Source organism: Lygodium microphyllum, chromosome 7, assembly GCF_053477565.2.
Source record: "Lygodium microphyllum isolate KBCC chromosome 7, Lygodium_microphyllum_v1.1.10, whole genome shotgun sequence".
Classification (NCBI taxonomy): Eukaryota; Viridiplantae; Streptophyta; class Polypodiopsida; order Schizaeales; family Lygodiaceae; genus Lygodium; species Lygodium microphyllum.
Window position 1 is genome coordinate 37,464,456 of NC_141141.1, and position 16,102 is coordinate 37,480,557.

Sequence of the window (16,102 nt, forward strand, 5' to 3'; positions counted from 1 at the left end):
TAGCCAATGTTAAGTTGGTTGGATAACTCTTATGGAATATCCAAGCAACTGTTTGGATTGATATTATGAAAAAGGAAATATTTTCCTAGATTGTTGTTGATAAGCTAATTGCTTAATTCTGTTTTCATAAAAGCTATTGTGCCCTCATGGGCAGACATATAGTTATGCACTAAACTTCCCCCAAGGTTAGTTATGGAAGACCTTCACCAAGGGGTTGTTTGATTGTCTAGAGGTTAACCCCATATGTGAGAGATCTCTCTATAAGCAACTCTTGGGCATGAGGAGATGAGGATGCCAAGGAGGCTTTGGCTAGTAAGCCCCTTATGCTCCTAGGAATTTCCCAATCCCTGCATGACCCAATATGACTTCTTGAAAGGCCCTAATGCTAGGTAAGGGTGGATTGGTGGGTCATGTGCTTGAGATTGGACACGAATTCTGGATTAAGGGACGGAATGCTAGGTTGGTATTGCACCTTGGAGAAGGTGCAAAACAAGCACATTGTTGTGACATAATTTATGTAAAGGAACTAGTGTTTAATGGCTAATTAAGGAAGCTCTTTGTGCATATTAGGACTACATGTGTTAGGATAATTAGATAACTAAATTAAACCCTTGAGGAAAGCAGGAGGATGAGATCCCAGATCGATCTATCCTACGGATGGGTGGTCTTGATGAGTCAAGCGTTTTTCTTCAAGGTGCTAGATTTAGGAAGTGGATGAATACCTCGATTAATGCCATTTTAGAGGAACAAATTTGAGACTATACCCTAGAGGTAAAGGGGTTGATGCATATTACTCCCCCTCATTTCTCACTTGTTATGAATCAAGTGTGATGTTGATCTGCTTCTATTTGAGTTGACTTGTGAATGCAATGGCTCAAGGGACTGATGCTAGTTAAGTTAATAGGCGACCTTAACATTCATCACAAAGTGGACTCGAGAGAGTCTGAGCAATAAAACCTATGTGATTCTAAGGAGTATTGGGCACAGTTGCTTAGGAAAGTCTCTCGATGGACCACTAAATCGTGCCATTGAGGGCTTCTTAATTTGGCACATTAGACGTGGAAAGAGCAAATTTCTCATAAGGACTCCTTAGTAGAGTGGGCCATTTACCTCATTACTTCTTTGATTTTGGCATTTGATTGAACCATCTATTGAACCACTTGGTCTAACTTGGAAAAAAGCTCCATGTGTCTAATGGAATGTCTAGTTTCATGGTTATAAAGTATGACTTTAAAAGTACCATATGCACCATACTCTTCTGATTCCTCTTCCTCATGATGTGGCTCAGGTATTGCTTCACATACTTCCTTGATTTATTGTTGGACATCCTCATTGGATTTGTGCTTTCTCTTATCTCTAGCCATTTCTCCTCACTATCAAAGTGCAATCCAAATAGGCCTCATGTCACAAAAATGTCCCTAACTTTTCACCACAATATCCAAATGATAAATTTTTTGATTCAAAATGAAGCTAACAAATAACTCTTCAAGATGAGCCATCACACTTCACTTCATAATTAGATTGGAATATTTTTAGAATATTTTTTTCTTGCTATATAAAATAGTCCAACACCTTGTAAACTCATTGTTTCAACCAATATGAGAATTTTGAGAACCTTTGTTCTACCATCCACCTCTTTATCTAAGAGCTCCGCCTACCTCTAAAGTTTCCATGGCCTCTTGAAACTTGCATTTCACTGAACTATTGATTTAACCTATGTTGTTGGTTATCGGTATCATGTCTGGAGGTAGTCAAAAGGACAAGTGAACAAAACAGAGCAAGCCCAAAAAAGCGAGCGAGAAAGGTGAATGATATAGTGGAAGTCAAGTGTAGTTTAAAACTAAGATGGGATTTTATGGAGTTTAGAACCTATATAAAATTATTGAGTGTAGGTAATTATTAAGGATCCTTGATTTTGAAATCTCATATTCCAACAAAAGAAATTATTCTTAAATTAATGTGACTTTCACATAAGGAAACAACTTTTTATACTTAAAAAAATCTAGACATTATTTCAAGAAAATGATTGGAAATAACTCTAGTCTTTTCTAGTTAGTAAAATAAAGGTAAGAAAGCAATCTAGTCCTTTTTTCAAGCTTGCAAGTGAGCTCTCTAAATCGATTGATAAGGAAAAATGTTATCATAATTTCATTGCTTATGAAACTCCTTATGCCATAAAGCTTGTTGTATGCAAGCCAATAAGCCACTACCTATACTAGTCATTTTTACTTGCTTACATAATAAAAAGTAAGATTCATGGTCAATATCATCCCATTATGTCTGAATGAATTCATCATCCACATATTAACACTTTAATCTATCCTTCTCCACAACATCCACATCATACTTTGAACTTTGAGCCATTATCTCTACCATAGATCTTGCATAACATGGAAGAATGCTACAAAAACACACACAATAAGAATAAGATAAAATAAGTTACTTTGTATGCCCAATTCTAAAATATGTAACACATAAAGAAATAACAATGAGTTAGGATACAATATAAATGCTATGCTTTAACATAATAAATCTAAAGTTCTCAAAACATAGTATCTCCCAAGCTGTCATCGGTGTGAATGCTCACTAGTGTCCACAACTTGCACTTTCTAGACATCTAATTCTAAGTTCTCATCAAGACCCAATCGTGCCTTGTTTGCACCTACTTCTTCTATAAGAGGTCCAAACTACATCATTGACTATATCTTCATAGATATTGAATGAGAAGAATGGATGAGAAGATGCTGGGTATGCACACATTAGAGATGTGATGCCACACCCCATCTCCAAAATCAACCTTGATAGTGGACACAAAAGATCCAATACTACATAGAGCAAGAATATAGGTGATCTCTAAAGAGCTCGAGACTAAAGAGATGAAGAAGACGGTTGTGCCAATCTATTTCTCTCTAGAAGGTAGTGGGGCCAATAATCACTCGATGGATCAAATTGTAACTTATGAAATTGAGAGCTGCTCTCTCCAAGAAAAGTAGGTGGGTGACATCCAATGCAATGAGCAAATACCAATAGAGAAGATCAACTCTACATAAAGCATAAATGTCAGACATTTACATCGAAAGAATTATAATAAAAAATTTAAGATCACTGACCCTTTAGATCACATTGGTTCCCATAGCCACATGGAAACTTGTCAAGCACAAAAACTCTCCTAACAACTTCAAGACCAAACACATGTACATACTTCTTAAGCCAAGACAATGCATCACACATTTTGTTAAAGAAAAATTTAATATCTTGTTTATTTAGGTGCTTATACCAACACAAATTAACCAAGACAATATACTTATTGAATTAATCCAAGTAACTTACCATTCGTTGTCTCCCAAAGAGATAGTGGCAAATATAATTCCTAGGTGAACGTGTGCTTCCATGGGCATAATCCAAGTAGGTAATGTGGTTTCTTTATCAATCAAACATCTAGTAGGAAAGTCAATAAAGACAACATCACAAGCCCATTTTACGGATTTCCCATTTTATACATATGTCATATAATCTTTAGCAAGCTTAGAAAAGAACTCATGTACTATCTTGTAAGCATCATTTCTTTTCCTTGCAACAAAATCTTGCCCCATAGAGAGGTAGTCACCCATCATGCACCTGTATCAAATCTTGCCATCATTTGTTTTTGAAAGCATACCATTTAGTGGCCAATGAAGAAACACAAATGGAATGACCTCCTTGACAGCCACCCTTTGCCCTACAATAAAAGAGAAGGATTTTCAATATTTAATTACAAAACCAAAATCCATATATATGTGTAGAAATTGGATGTACAACATGTGTTGTAATCTCCAATGATAAACCAAGAAGTGGAAGGTCCATATCATGCCCATCTTGTTAGCCAGCCTTTTATGTATCCTGGCACGTTCTTTTTTCAATGCCTCCTCTTTGTTCTCCATTGAAACTGTATTTGATACCAAATCTTTAATCTTGTTGAGTTTTGAAGTGTACTCAACCTTCACAATTGAAGAAAAACCAATAAATTTTACCCTTGCAAAGAAAACTTATCTATTTGAATCCCTTTTAACAACAACTATGACAAATATTACTTGAAATACAAGTCTTTCCAAATAGCCCCTTGTCAATGGGTACCATTGTTGTTTTCCCTTACACTACTATCTTTTTCTCTAAAAGACTCAAGTAGTTTCACTTGATTCTAAGGTAAGGCACTCAAGAATGCATTGATGTCACACTTGAAGATATTATTGCAGTTTCAAAGAACATCCCACAAGCTAGGTTTCACGATGGAATACTTGTTCATAGTAACAAAAGAAAACTTCAAAATTTAAGCCATATATATATTAATGTTAGTCATCTATTCATTGATAATAAAAATATTAGTACACTTACCTATTAACTCTCTAGAGTCTAGCAAGAAGAGCAATCTTTGAAATGCATGTGGGATCAATAACAAAACACACAACCCTAATGTGATGAGATTTATTTTCTTAGTATATCTGTGAGATCAACTCCATCCAAGTAGTCAAGCAGTGGTTTCTTTCCGATACATATAATATTTTTATGGACAAGAACCTGAAATTTGGTTTTGCCAAGACCTCTTTCTCAAATGTAGCATCCACTTCACGCCACAAAGAAGATCAAGTTGATACTATGACAAGGGTCATTGGTGTTTCTTCTCCTTTATACATATATGTTGAAATGCACTGTTTAAGGAGGACATATATGCACATATCCCTCTAGCAATAGCATGTGCAATCCCTCTAAGTGCTCTATGTAGATTTGTTTACAAAAAACATCACCATGTCTACTAATAGCATTACTTGTTTGGAAGGTACAAATCTAAGAAAATATGGTTGTTAAAAAATTTCACATGTTTTAAATGCATGTTGGTTTAGAAATGGCCTTCTCCAAAAATATAGGACAAGTGTAATGATGCCATTTCAAAGGAGTCATGGTCAAAATAATTACAATTGTTAGATGTCATACTCAATATTAAAAGAAAACAATTTATTGAAAAGAAGGAAGATAAGCTTAGAGATAGGGGCTACAAATATCTTGGCATAGCCAACCCCACTCATGGGGAGGATTTCTTCCCTGTGCTTTATGAAATTAGATGGGAGGAAAAAAACATGATGGCAATCACGAAAGACAAGTTGTATGCCATTTGTAGTGCAAATGTTTCATCAACAAGCTAGAAATTCGTAACTATTTAGAAAGCTTGGATATGTTGTAATGTATAAAGTGATGTCAAGCTTGCTTACTCATGATTTACTTTTTCAAATGGAAAAAATGAGATTTTATTGACATTAGCATGTGTAAAGGCGAAAGACCTTCCAGGGTCACATATGGCTGACCCAAAGAAATTTTAGATTTAGAGCTAAGAGGTGTTTTGGTACCATCTCCTTGGCGAATCATTGTTACTCACATCAGATCATTACAGGTGGATGTCATTATATTGCCAAACACCTTTTTTTTAAGGTACAAAGGCAGAACCATGTTCTGAAAGTGTTCTCCCATTTGGTTATCGACATAAAGCATGATGCAAAATTTAACAATATGCTAGAGTTAATGCAAACTAACAAATGTTTGGTATATAGATTGGCATTATTTTGTGTAGTATATTTATTGTTTTTGTTATTGGCACATGTACATTTAAATTGAATAGATGTTTGTGTGTTATAGATGGCTAAGAGGTATTTTATATGATGAAGGATTTGCAGTCTTGCCTCCTCTACTAGAGGAGTGATTGTACCTTTGTAGCAACAACCACATTTACTCGAAAACAATGTTGGTGACACCATGGGAGTGCCAGTAATGCCCATGGAGGTTAGAATAGCCATTAGATGAGATGCAAATACAAGAGATTGATATTTGAGAGAATAAGTTGTCAAGGTTTCCATTTAGGCTTGGTGATGGTGATGTGACCATTTATTGATAATTGTGTTGGTGTTTGATTGCAAGATTCCAATTAGAGGCAAGCCATCACAACTACCTCATGAAGTTGCAAGGCCCACAAATGTGGATGAGGGTGTGAATGCACCAAAGGCTCATAGTGCAAAGAAATTCTATGAAAAATATGCCCATTTACCAACTTAATGACTTAAGAAATGTTTATCTAGGGTGTATGATTTTTAACAAGAATAATAACTTTTTTCTCAAGTAGAAGGGGAGTCATCTGATGGTGAAAGAGTAATAGCAATGCCATTGCATAACATTACTTTAAAAATAGAGATTATTGAAGGTTGTCTTATACACTCCTAGACTATGTGCATTTTTTGTTTCAATTGTTTAGAAGTATTAATGTGATGTGTTGCAGGAAATGGCATTGATATCATTAGCATAGACATAGAAGGTATAAAAGCAACAAAGGGGGCCACAACTGTTCCAATTGCAATAAACTTTGAACGAGCACATGATTTAGATAGTGAGGAATGAGAAATCAAACAAATGTATAGAAATCAAGCTTATGTTTACCTTGTTAAGTCACAATCGAATGCCATTTTTTAATGTAGACAAAAGAAAATGCCGACGGAAAGACAACCATGGTGTGCACATCAAGCTAGCCTTGAAAACTTTATTAGTAGACCACTCCTTTGTATCCCTCACTTCAATTCCATTTGAGGAGTTTGCAAGTCACCTAGCCAAGTGGAAAACATGTATTACTATTTCTTGTTGTAGATCATGAATCCACATAAATCATGATGCCTTACTTACCATGGAAAGTAGCCTAATATAAATGTTATGTTTTGAAAGGCTTCCAATATCAAACTCTTGTTGATGCTTAATGGTAGATGTATATGCATTGGACACATTTGCATGGGTTGGGTACATGGTTTCTTCTTTCCATTTACATTGTGTCTTGCTAATATACAAACTGGTATACATAATAGTTATTACAGATGTCTTGTACATGTAGCATTTTGCACTTTATGGAGACAAATACATACAACATGTAGTGCTATGAGATGGTGCCCTCCTTTGGGGTGGCACTCTTTCTTTTTGCTAATTTCCCTACTTCCTTGCTTGTTTCTAGGATGGAGGAACAAGGTTGATATATTTTGCACATTATGGTTGGAGACAAATACATAGGACATGTTGCACTTTATGGAGATACACAATAGGACATGTAATGTCATGAGGTGTCCTCCTTTGGGGTAGCATGCCTCCTTTTTGCTGAGTTTTATACTTCCTTGCTTGTTGTTGGGATGGAGGGACAAGGTTGAAATAATTTTTATACTTTCAATTAAATCTTCATTTTATGTAATTAAAAGTGAGTATACAAATTTACTAAGGGTAATGTTCATTGCATTTTAAATTGGTGGAGGTGTCCCTGAGTGGAACATGCTTTTCACAAAGTTGGTGAAGGGAACTATATATCTAGCCCATAAGTTCCTTGTAGATACATAATGTTTGGCACAACACTTTGGAAAAGTGTTAAAGGGTGTACAAAGTGCAAGCTTAAAGCTCCATCGTACATGGATTCTCATGTGCAATGGAGGCTATAAGCATCCAACCACTATGAGCTCTAGCTTTTTTCTATTAATTTAAAGTACTATTAAGTAAATTGGCAATGAACACTTCTCCACATGTCATTGATTTGACCATTGGATTGTTTTATCAAAGAGGAGTCCCTATGCCCATGTTTGATCATGAAGAGGGAGAGAAAGTGGGACCATACATGTACCCCCTAAGACGGAGCCTCCTCCTAGAGTCTAATACATTTGAGTGCATAGATATGGATGGAGCCCTTTGCAGGGATGTGGTGAGAAGTAAGACATATGATAAGTCATATCCTATGTATGTATAAATAAAGTAGACATTATGTGTGAGGTGAATTTAAGGTCAAAAGGTATCTATCACTTTATAGGATACTTTTTTGTGTATCATAGTTGACAATGAGAGAAGGAGAAGAATAGAGATGATGAAGAAGAAAAACTCTTAAGCCTCCATATCTTGTGCCATTGCTCCTTCCATTGTGTATCCTATTCTATTCTTTTCAATTGGTATCAAAAGAGTGGGAATGTGAAATCAAAAGCTCAGATTGAGGGGTGCACCAAATTGAGATCTACATCGAATTGAAAGCTTGTTGTTCACCATTAAATCATGCTACAAAAGAATGCATGGCATCAAGGTTCAATCAATTTTCAATTTTGGATTGGCTCATGTTTCTCATGTTTCAATTGCTCAAAGCTAGGGAGTAGCTTAAGCTCAAGGCTTGCTTGAGTGGGGGGACTTGCTTGTGAGAAAATGCACATGAACTACTTGCAAGAAAGCTTAGGGCTTGCTTAGGAAAAAGAAGTAGGGGGTTTGATGCAACAGACAAAGAAGAGAAAGAAGGATACTCATTTGGGCAAGGGCTTCTGAAGAGTTGTGCAAATGAGTATGTTCCTCTCACAATCAACCATGCAACATCATCTGAAAGGGTTGGCATGATTTGATGCAGCTAGAAAATGGCTGCCTTACACTTGTTTGATTCTAGTAATAAGCTTCTTTAAGCTTTACCAAAACTTAATACGTTAACAAACATGGATCTTGAACTCAGTTTAGCTATGGAGGCTTGAACTCGTAAGCAAGAGACATGAAGAAGACTGATGATTAGATACAAACTTTTACTCAAGTGAATTAGGTTCCAAGATAGATTAGCTTGGACTCATAAACACAATCTTGAGTGGATAGAGTTACAGACTCTAAGTACAAAGTACAATAGCATTTATAAAAAGGCTGAACCAAGTACATGCTTTTATAGCTTTCCAACTTCTCCACTATCCTCACTGTGCATATGGGATTTAGGATAGCTCTTCTTGAAGCATACATCATTTGTCTATTTCTCAACACCCCCCTCAAATGATGAGTCCCTACACTTGCTGGCTTTTGCCCCCCCTACATGATAACATGGCCTGGAAGACTAGCTCATAGGCAGCCTAGTCAAGTTAAAGCTTGGGACTTTACATTTTGGCAAGGGTTTTACAAATCAAATCCACTAAGGGAACAAATTCCTTAAAACAGTTTGTCGTAGTTGTTGATGGTAGCGGAAGTATCTTTTTCTTCTTCTTCATTCATGAATTGATTTTGATGGTGGTTATTCTGCATCTGTTGTGCTCTTTTCTTGTGGAAGCATTCGTTGGAAATATGGCCAGTTTTACCACAATAACGACATGTCATCCGATTCTTGTTGTCGGTGTTGAATCCTCGACCTCTTCCTTTGGGTCTAGTAGCTCCTCTAGTGTATAAGAGGTTTTCCATTGGGCTAGTTTCTTTTACATCTTTGCTTTTAAACTTGCTTTCTTCATCAAGCAGTGAGTTCTCAATATCTTTGAGTGAGAGACTCAGAACATTACTTAGAGTGGACACAAGGTTCTCATATGGATCCTTGTTTACACTTGCAAGCAGTATGGCTATTGCTTCATCTTCATCAATATTTTTTTAAAGAGATGCAAGCTGAGTTTTTAAACTCTTAAACTTATTAATGTGTATGGTCATAGAAGCAATGTCTTTGATATCCAATTTATAAAACTGCATGAGAAGTTTTACCTTTGAATTCTATGCTTGAGTACCAAACATTCTATCAAGTTCCTCCCAAGCGGTTCTAGCATTTCTAATGCCAGATATATGATATAGCACATCATCACTTAATCCCCAAGCAATGATGCCTAGTGCCTTATTATTCATCTTCTTCCATTCTTTGGATTTGAACTGGTCTTCTTCAACGAACCCGTCTTCATCATCTTCCTTCTTGTTATCTGCATCATCTTCAAACAAGTCCCACAAGTCTTTCCGCATAAGATGGTACATGGTCTTCTCCTTCCAGGCATGGAAGCCTTCACCATTAAACTTTGATATATGTTCTACTTCAGTCATCTTAGTAGGAGGTCTTACCACAAGAACTCTCAGGCAATGTCTATCCCTTTACAAGAAGATTGAGATTTACAAGTGATTTTATAATAAAACATTACATAACTTGAGAATGTTCTTCAAAATTGGAATCGAAAGATGAGTTACTCTTGAGTAACTGAAATATTCAAGTGCCAAGAAGCACTATTTGAGTATCAATAGATACTATATCTTTAAAGATCTTGATATTTTGCTCGATGTTGCTAGGTAATCTTTGAACTTCCCTGGATCCTTCTAGATCTGTAGTAGGCTTCAGAGATAATTTTAGAGTGATCAAGGTCACTATTGATGATGCCAATAAGAAAAGATAAGGTTGCCAAGCTTTCTAAGTTCTTGGCTATGGCTTCCACTGTTTAGGGTTTCACACAACCCTGGTTTTTTTGTTTTAGCAGGAGCTTGGCGTAGCCATTTGAGCTGAAAATTGGATGGGGGATAGCCTATAGTATAGGCTTTAAATGCCCCATACAAGCAGGGCGAATTGGAACCTCCAGAGGTCGCGTAGACTATATGACTGCAACAGGGTGCAATAGAGACAGCGATGGCCGATTTTTGTAATGCTGGGCTCTGCGATGGACAATGTCGTGCTCTGATGCGACAGGGAGCTACGCTGGGAGCAGAAGAAGAGCTTCTCAGTAGACACCTTAAGCTAAAATTGTCTGTATGATGAGATCTGAGAGCTCCACTAAGGATAGGTACAATCTGGCTATGGTGTCCAAGAAGAAGTGTGTGAAAATAAAGTAGGAGATGAACTCAACTAGTTGTCTTGAGCTGGAGTTGAGCTATGATAAGCTGGAGAAGTAGGAGAAAGGTCTAAATTGAGCTCACCATGGCTTTGATACCATGTTAACAAACATGGATCTTGAACTCAGTTTAGCTATGGAGGCTTGAACTCGTAAGCAAGAGACATGAAGAAGACTGATGATTAGATACAAAATTTTACTCAAGTGAATTAGGTTCCAAGATAGATTAGCTTGGACTCATAAACACAATCTTGAGTGGATAGAGTTACAGACTCTAAGTACAAAGTACAATAGCATTTATAAAAAAGGTGAACCAAGTACATTCTTTTATAGCTTTCCAACTTCTCTACTGTCCTCACTGTGCATATGGGATTCATGATAGCTATTCTTGAAGCATACATCATTTGTCTATTTCTCAACATAATAAACCTTTGAACTAGTTTAGGTTCTGATGAGTAGAGGTGAATTGGTTATTTTGGACAACTCTATTCACATTGACAAGCAATTAAATTGGTTTTTTTTGCAAATTGATTCACTATTGGACTATGCACACTATAGAGGGTGAACTAGCTTGGTTCAAGACTTAAAGGCTAGTTTATGCCATTTTCGAGTGCCAATTGGAGGGAAAAATGTATTAAAAAAAATTCCAAAAAATTTATAGTGGGTTGAGCTTGTTTGGGACATCCTTCTTGGCATGAAAAACTATAGAAAATTTGGTCAATTTAGACACATTTTTTGATGCTTTTTGGGTCATACGTGTACAATTTGAGTCCCATTTTCACTATTTCTTGCTAGAAGCCGATGTTTAGGCATCATGTATGGACACATATGATAGTAGTTGAATACGTGTACAACATCTATTGCAATGGAACTCAATTTATATGTATTTTCTTGGGGATTTTGAATGGTTTATGATTGCAATTTTGATCGATTGATGCTTTGTCTTGTTCACATGCTTGGATATCAATGTGACACATTATTTACATGTACTTTTGCTAAAATTGAAGCCATCATAATGTCTAAGACAACACAAATTATGCAAATTGTGGGTGACAAATTGACTAAGGACAACTACATTGTATGATCCTACTATATGGAGAATTTCTTAATGGGAAGAGGTCTATGGAACCTCATTATAAGTGAAGATGCATGCCCAAAACCACCTAATGAGCCTACTAAAGATTAGAAAAATGAGTGCAATGTTCCATTTTTTTTGCCAAAAATGTATCTTTTATGGATCTTGGGCCACTTTTGTGCTTTAAATGAGGCTCTAAAATTTAGGTTTCATCCACACATATATACCTAAATCTTAGCAATTTTCTACACATCAAAACTAAAAATTTCCATTAAAAATATTTTTATTATGTGTTTAAATATTTATTATTTATTTTCTTGATTTTCAAATTTATGAAGCTTATATGGATTGGAATACAGTAGTATATTCTATACAACACCATAAGAACATCATTTGAACTATAAAAACCCATGAAATTACCAGTTTTCTACTAAATCTTGCATTGTGAGTTTGACAATTTTGATTTTCATTACATGAATCGCTAGAATTTACTGATTATTTTATAATGTCAAATATTTTCAAGTATATTCAACCATATTTCATAACAAGAACAAAATATTTATCATAAAATTCAATAAAAGACCATTTACGCTATAATCTGCATACGCATCCCATCATATTTCAAAAACGAGAAGCTGTTGATGCTGTTTTACACCCGTTGAAGCCTCCTTTCTGCCTTGTTCCATTCCTCGCATCTCGTCACAAACCAGTACTCATTCCACCTCATCCTCTTAGCCCATATGAATAATGATTATGGTGAGGGAGAAAGAGAAGAAAGAAAGACAGAAATTTGAACTTTTCACAAAGTGCATCAACTCTTGCATAGTTTCTTGTGATATGGGCTATGGAATGATAGCATCTCAACTCCAGGAGGAGGAGGAGGCTTGATTTGAATAGTCATAAATCTCCATTTTTTGTATTAAAAAATGGGACACAAAAAAACTTGCAGCCCCTCCCTCCTCATGACATGGTTTTTTGTTCTTGGCTCTCTTTTAATCTTAATTAACATATAACTTCCAAAGAAACTAGTTTGACCCTTGCATATTCACATTGTTTGAAAGTGGTTTCGGTCTAAATGGAGGGGCAAACAACCTTGAATTCGTGATCCGATTGGAAGAGCGGCCTCCTGGCATCGAAATCTAATATCATAGCCTTTGTCACTTGCTTTCCGGCTTCTAGATCAAATAGATGTTTCATAATGCCAAAACTTACGACCATTAAATAGGGGGTTAAAAGGACTTTGATTGATGAACGGACACTTGCGTTGGATTCCCGGTTGTGTCAAAATGCACTTAGGAAAACTCTAGCTCCTTGATCCTTTGATTGACCCATTTCTCACAAAAAATGTCTCTTTTATGGATCTTGAGCCACTTTGGTGCTTTAAATTTGGCTCTAAAATTAAGCTCTCACATTGGATATCTATATGTATCTCATCGACATTGATTCCGCACATTAAAAAGGCAAATACTTGCAAAGATGCTTGGGAAATCATTGAGAAGATGTATGGCATATGCACAAAGGCTAGGAAAATACAACTAAAGTAGATATTGCATGGTGCATTGGAGAGGAAATAGAAGTATCGGTGACTATGTGGTAGAAACAAAATAGGTTGTAGAAGATCTTGCTTCAATACATACACCAGTTGATGATGATGATTTGGTATACAAGTCCCTTGATACTTACATTTCTATGAGAGAAGACTCTATGCCTGATTTTCAAGATCTTGTATGTCAATAAATTATCCAGTTGATGATGATGATTCGGTATCTCATAGAATCAGGTTGTAGAAGATCTTGTATGCTTCAATAAATACACCAAAGGAGACTCTATGCCTGATGATCAATAAAGGACTTGGACCTGCATACAAGTCCCTTGATACTTCCATTTCTATGAGAGGAGACTCTATGCCTGATTTTCAAGAGTTGATTGCTTTGCTTCTAATGAAAGAGATGAAGTTGGACCTCAATGCATCAAGTAGGGGAAAGAATGCAAATTGGGATAGTATGTTTTATCATTAGTGAGGCCGTCATAGCTCATCTAGAGCTAGAGGATCATCTTATGGTTGTGGAGACAATTTTGCATGAGGCTATAGTACTTTTTGACTAGTCACTTTGAGAAAATGTGCTTTCAAAAGAGAAATGCTATGTTTAGGGGTCAAGGAGGACCCAGTTTGAACACTATGTAGGTAGATAAAGTGGTGCCGGCTATGATTCTAGATGTTCCTCACATGGCTATTGACTTATTTCTTATTATATTTAGTTTGTTGCACCTATCTACGTTTGGCATAGTTATAGCACCAATCGATTAGTATCATCAGTTATACATTTTTTAACTTACTAAGCCACTTTTCTTTATATTATATATTATATACACTTTGTGTACATTGTATTGTGTGTAAAAGAATAAGAATAAAATGGTAAGAAAATGTTTTAGTCTCCATATCTCTCTCTTCTTATGTTCTTGAGTGAGCTTCCTCTTTTGTATATGGTGTGTGTTTAGCGCAACGACTCAAGCAAGTCCCACTATCACATGATTCGTGACATGATATCAATGCGTTACTAGTAAAAGAGGCTAGTTTTGAAGGCTAAAGTGAAGGAGAAGAAGCAAGGATTCGAGCAAGAAAGGGCAAAGCAAAAATCTCAAATTGCTATGAGATTTGGTGAGCGAGCAAAGCACTGTATATCTTGCAAATGAACACTTAGAACTTTTTTCAGAGATTTTTTGGATCCACAAGATTGTAGACAACAATTTTAGGGTATATTGTGATTTCGGTTGTGTCAGCCAAAAGTGAGTCCACAAGTTACAGATTTTGAATATATAAGTTTTAAGCTGCATTAACAGCAAGTCTTATCTGTAATCAAGTTATAGATTACATGTACTATTGAGTAGTCTATGAAAAAGGCTACTTGGTATATTGTTGTGTACTTATTGTGAAAGATTGTAGAAGAATTGCTTGCTGTTTTATATCAATTTTTTGATAATGGTAGAGAACAATGAAAACCCCATCATTAAGAAGTTAGACAAGAGCAACTATCCATCATGGAAGTTCAGTGTGATGAAATGGAGCTAGAGCTAAGTGATCCTGCAACTACAGATGAATTAAAGGCATGAAAATAATATAATGCAAAAGACAAAGAGGTGATGTATTGGCTATTTGGAGTCATTGATAATACTATGTTATTAGAGCATATTAGAAATGAAAAAAGTTCACATGCAGTATGGACCACATTTAAAAATATGTTTCCTATGAATACAAAGGCACAAAAGATTTAGCTCAAGCAAGGGCTGAATAATTTAAAGAAAAAAAAATCAATGAGTATGTTTTGAAGGTAATGAGTACTGCAGATACTTTAGTAGCGATCGATGCAATGCTTAGTGATGATGATTTGTTATCATCTACTTTGGGTATTCTTAATAATGAAAAGGCTTGGAAATCATTTGTTACTTCTTACATGTATGGAAGCCACTTCTAGATTTTGATGTTAATCTCTCTCATGATAAGTGAAGGGATCAACATGTAGGGTGAATCATAAAAGAAAAGTGATGAATACGTCCAAACATCCTACTTGAGTTTAGGAAGGGGATGTGGCAAGTCCTCTTCAAGAGGTTGTGGCATGGGATGTGTTGATGATAACCAACAAAATAAGTCGAATGAATAGTTTGGTGATATACAGGTTTCAAGAGGCCGTGGAAACTTTAGAGGCAGGGGGAGCTCTAGAGGAAGAGGTGGATGGCATAACAGATATTCTGGTAATTCTAGTATTGTTTGTCATTATTGTGGTAAAATGGGTCATATTGTAGCCCATTGTTATGCTAAAAAGGAAATTATCTACAGTGGTAAATTATAACAAGGAAACTATGCATCATCTTCTTGACAAAAGGAAGACAAAAATGAGCATCTATTTGTTATCTAGAATATGATGAATGTTGTTACAAGAAAGGAGAAACATGATGATGTATGGCATGTTGATTCAAGTGCATCTAATCATATAACTAGCCATGTTGAATGGTTTGAAGAGATGCATGATTTACAAAATCCATGTTATGTACAAACATGTGATGATTCATGCCACTTGATTTTTTTTACACATTGTAAAAGTTTCCTTGTCCTTGCAATATGGTCATGACAAACAAAGAGTCTATTAGATGTTTTACATGTACCATCCATCTCACAAAGAATTTAGTGTTTGTTGGTCAAATTATAGATCAAGGATTGCAAGTTTGATATAATGCAAAAAGCTATTTTTTGAAAGATTTTAATGATAAGTACAAGTTAGTCACAAAAGAAAGTAGAGTTGGTCACATGTTGACTTTAGATGCTAGAATTTATGTTATGAATGCTAATGTATGTTGAAGGCAAAGGAGTGGTTTTGCTGACATTGAAATATGGCACAAACAAAATTTCATAAAGTAT

General features: G+C 35.8%; 1 protein-coding gene across 1 annotated transcript in view; it reads left to right on the top strand.

The window, feature by feature from the left end:
- Window positions 1-10,411: 10,411 nt before the first annotated feature.
- LOC148033353 (protein DYAD-like) overlaps window positions 10,412-16,102 on the top strand; it is a 55,647-nt gene continuing 49,956 nt past the window's right edge. The window contains exon 1 of the mRNA XM_087680901.1: window positions 10,412-10,531. Coding sequence (XP_087537027.1) covers window positions 10,412-10,531 — 120 coding nt within the window. The remainder of the gene's footprint in view (window positions 10,532-16,102) is intronic.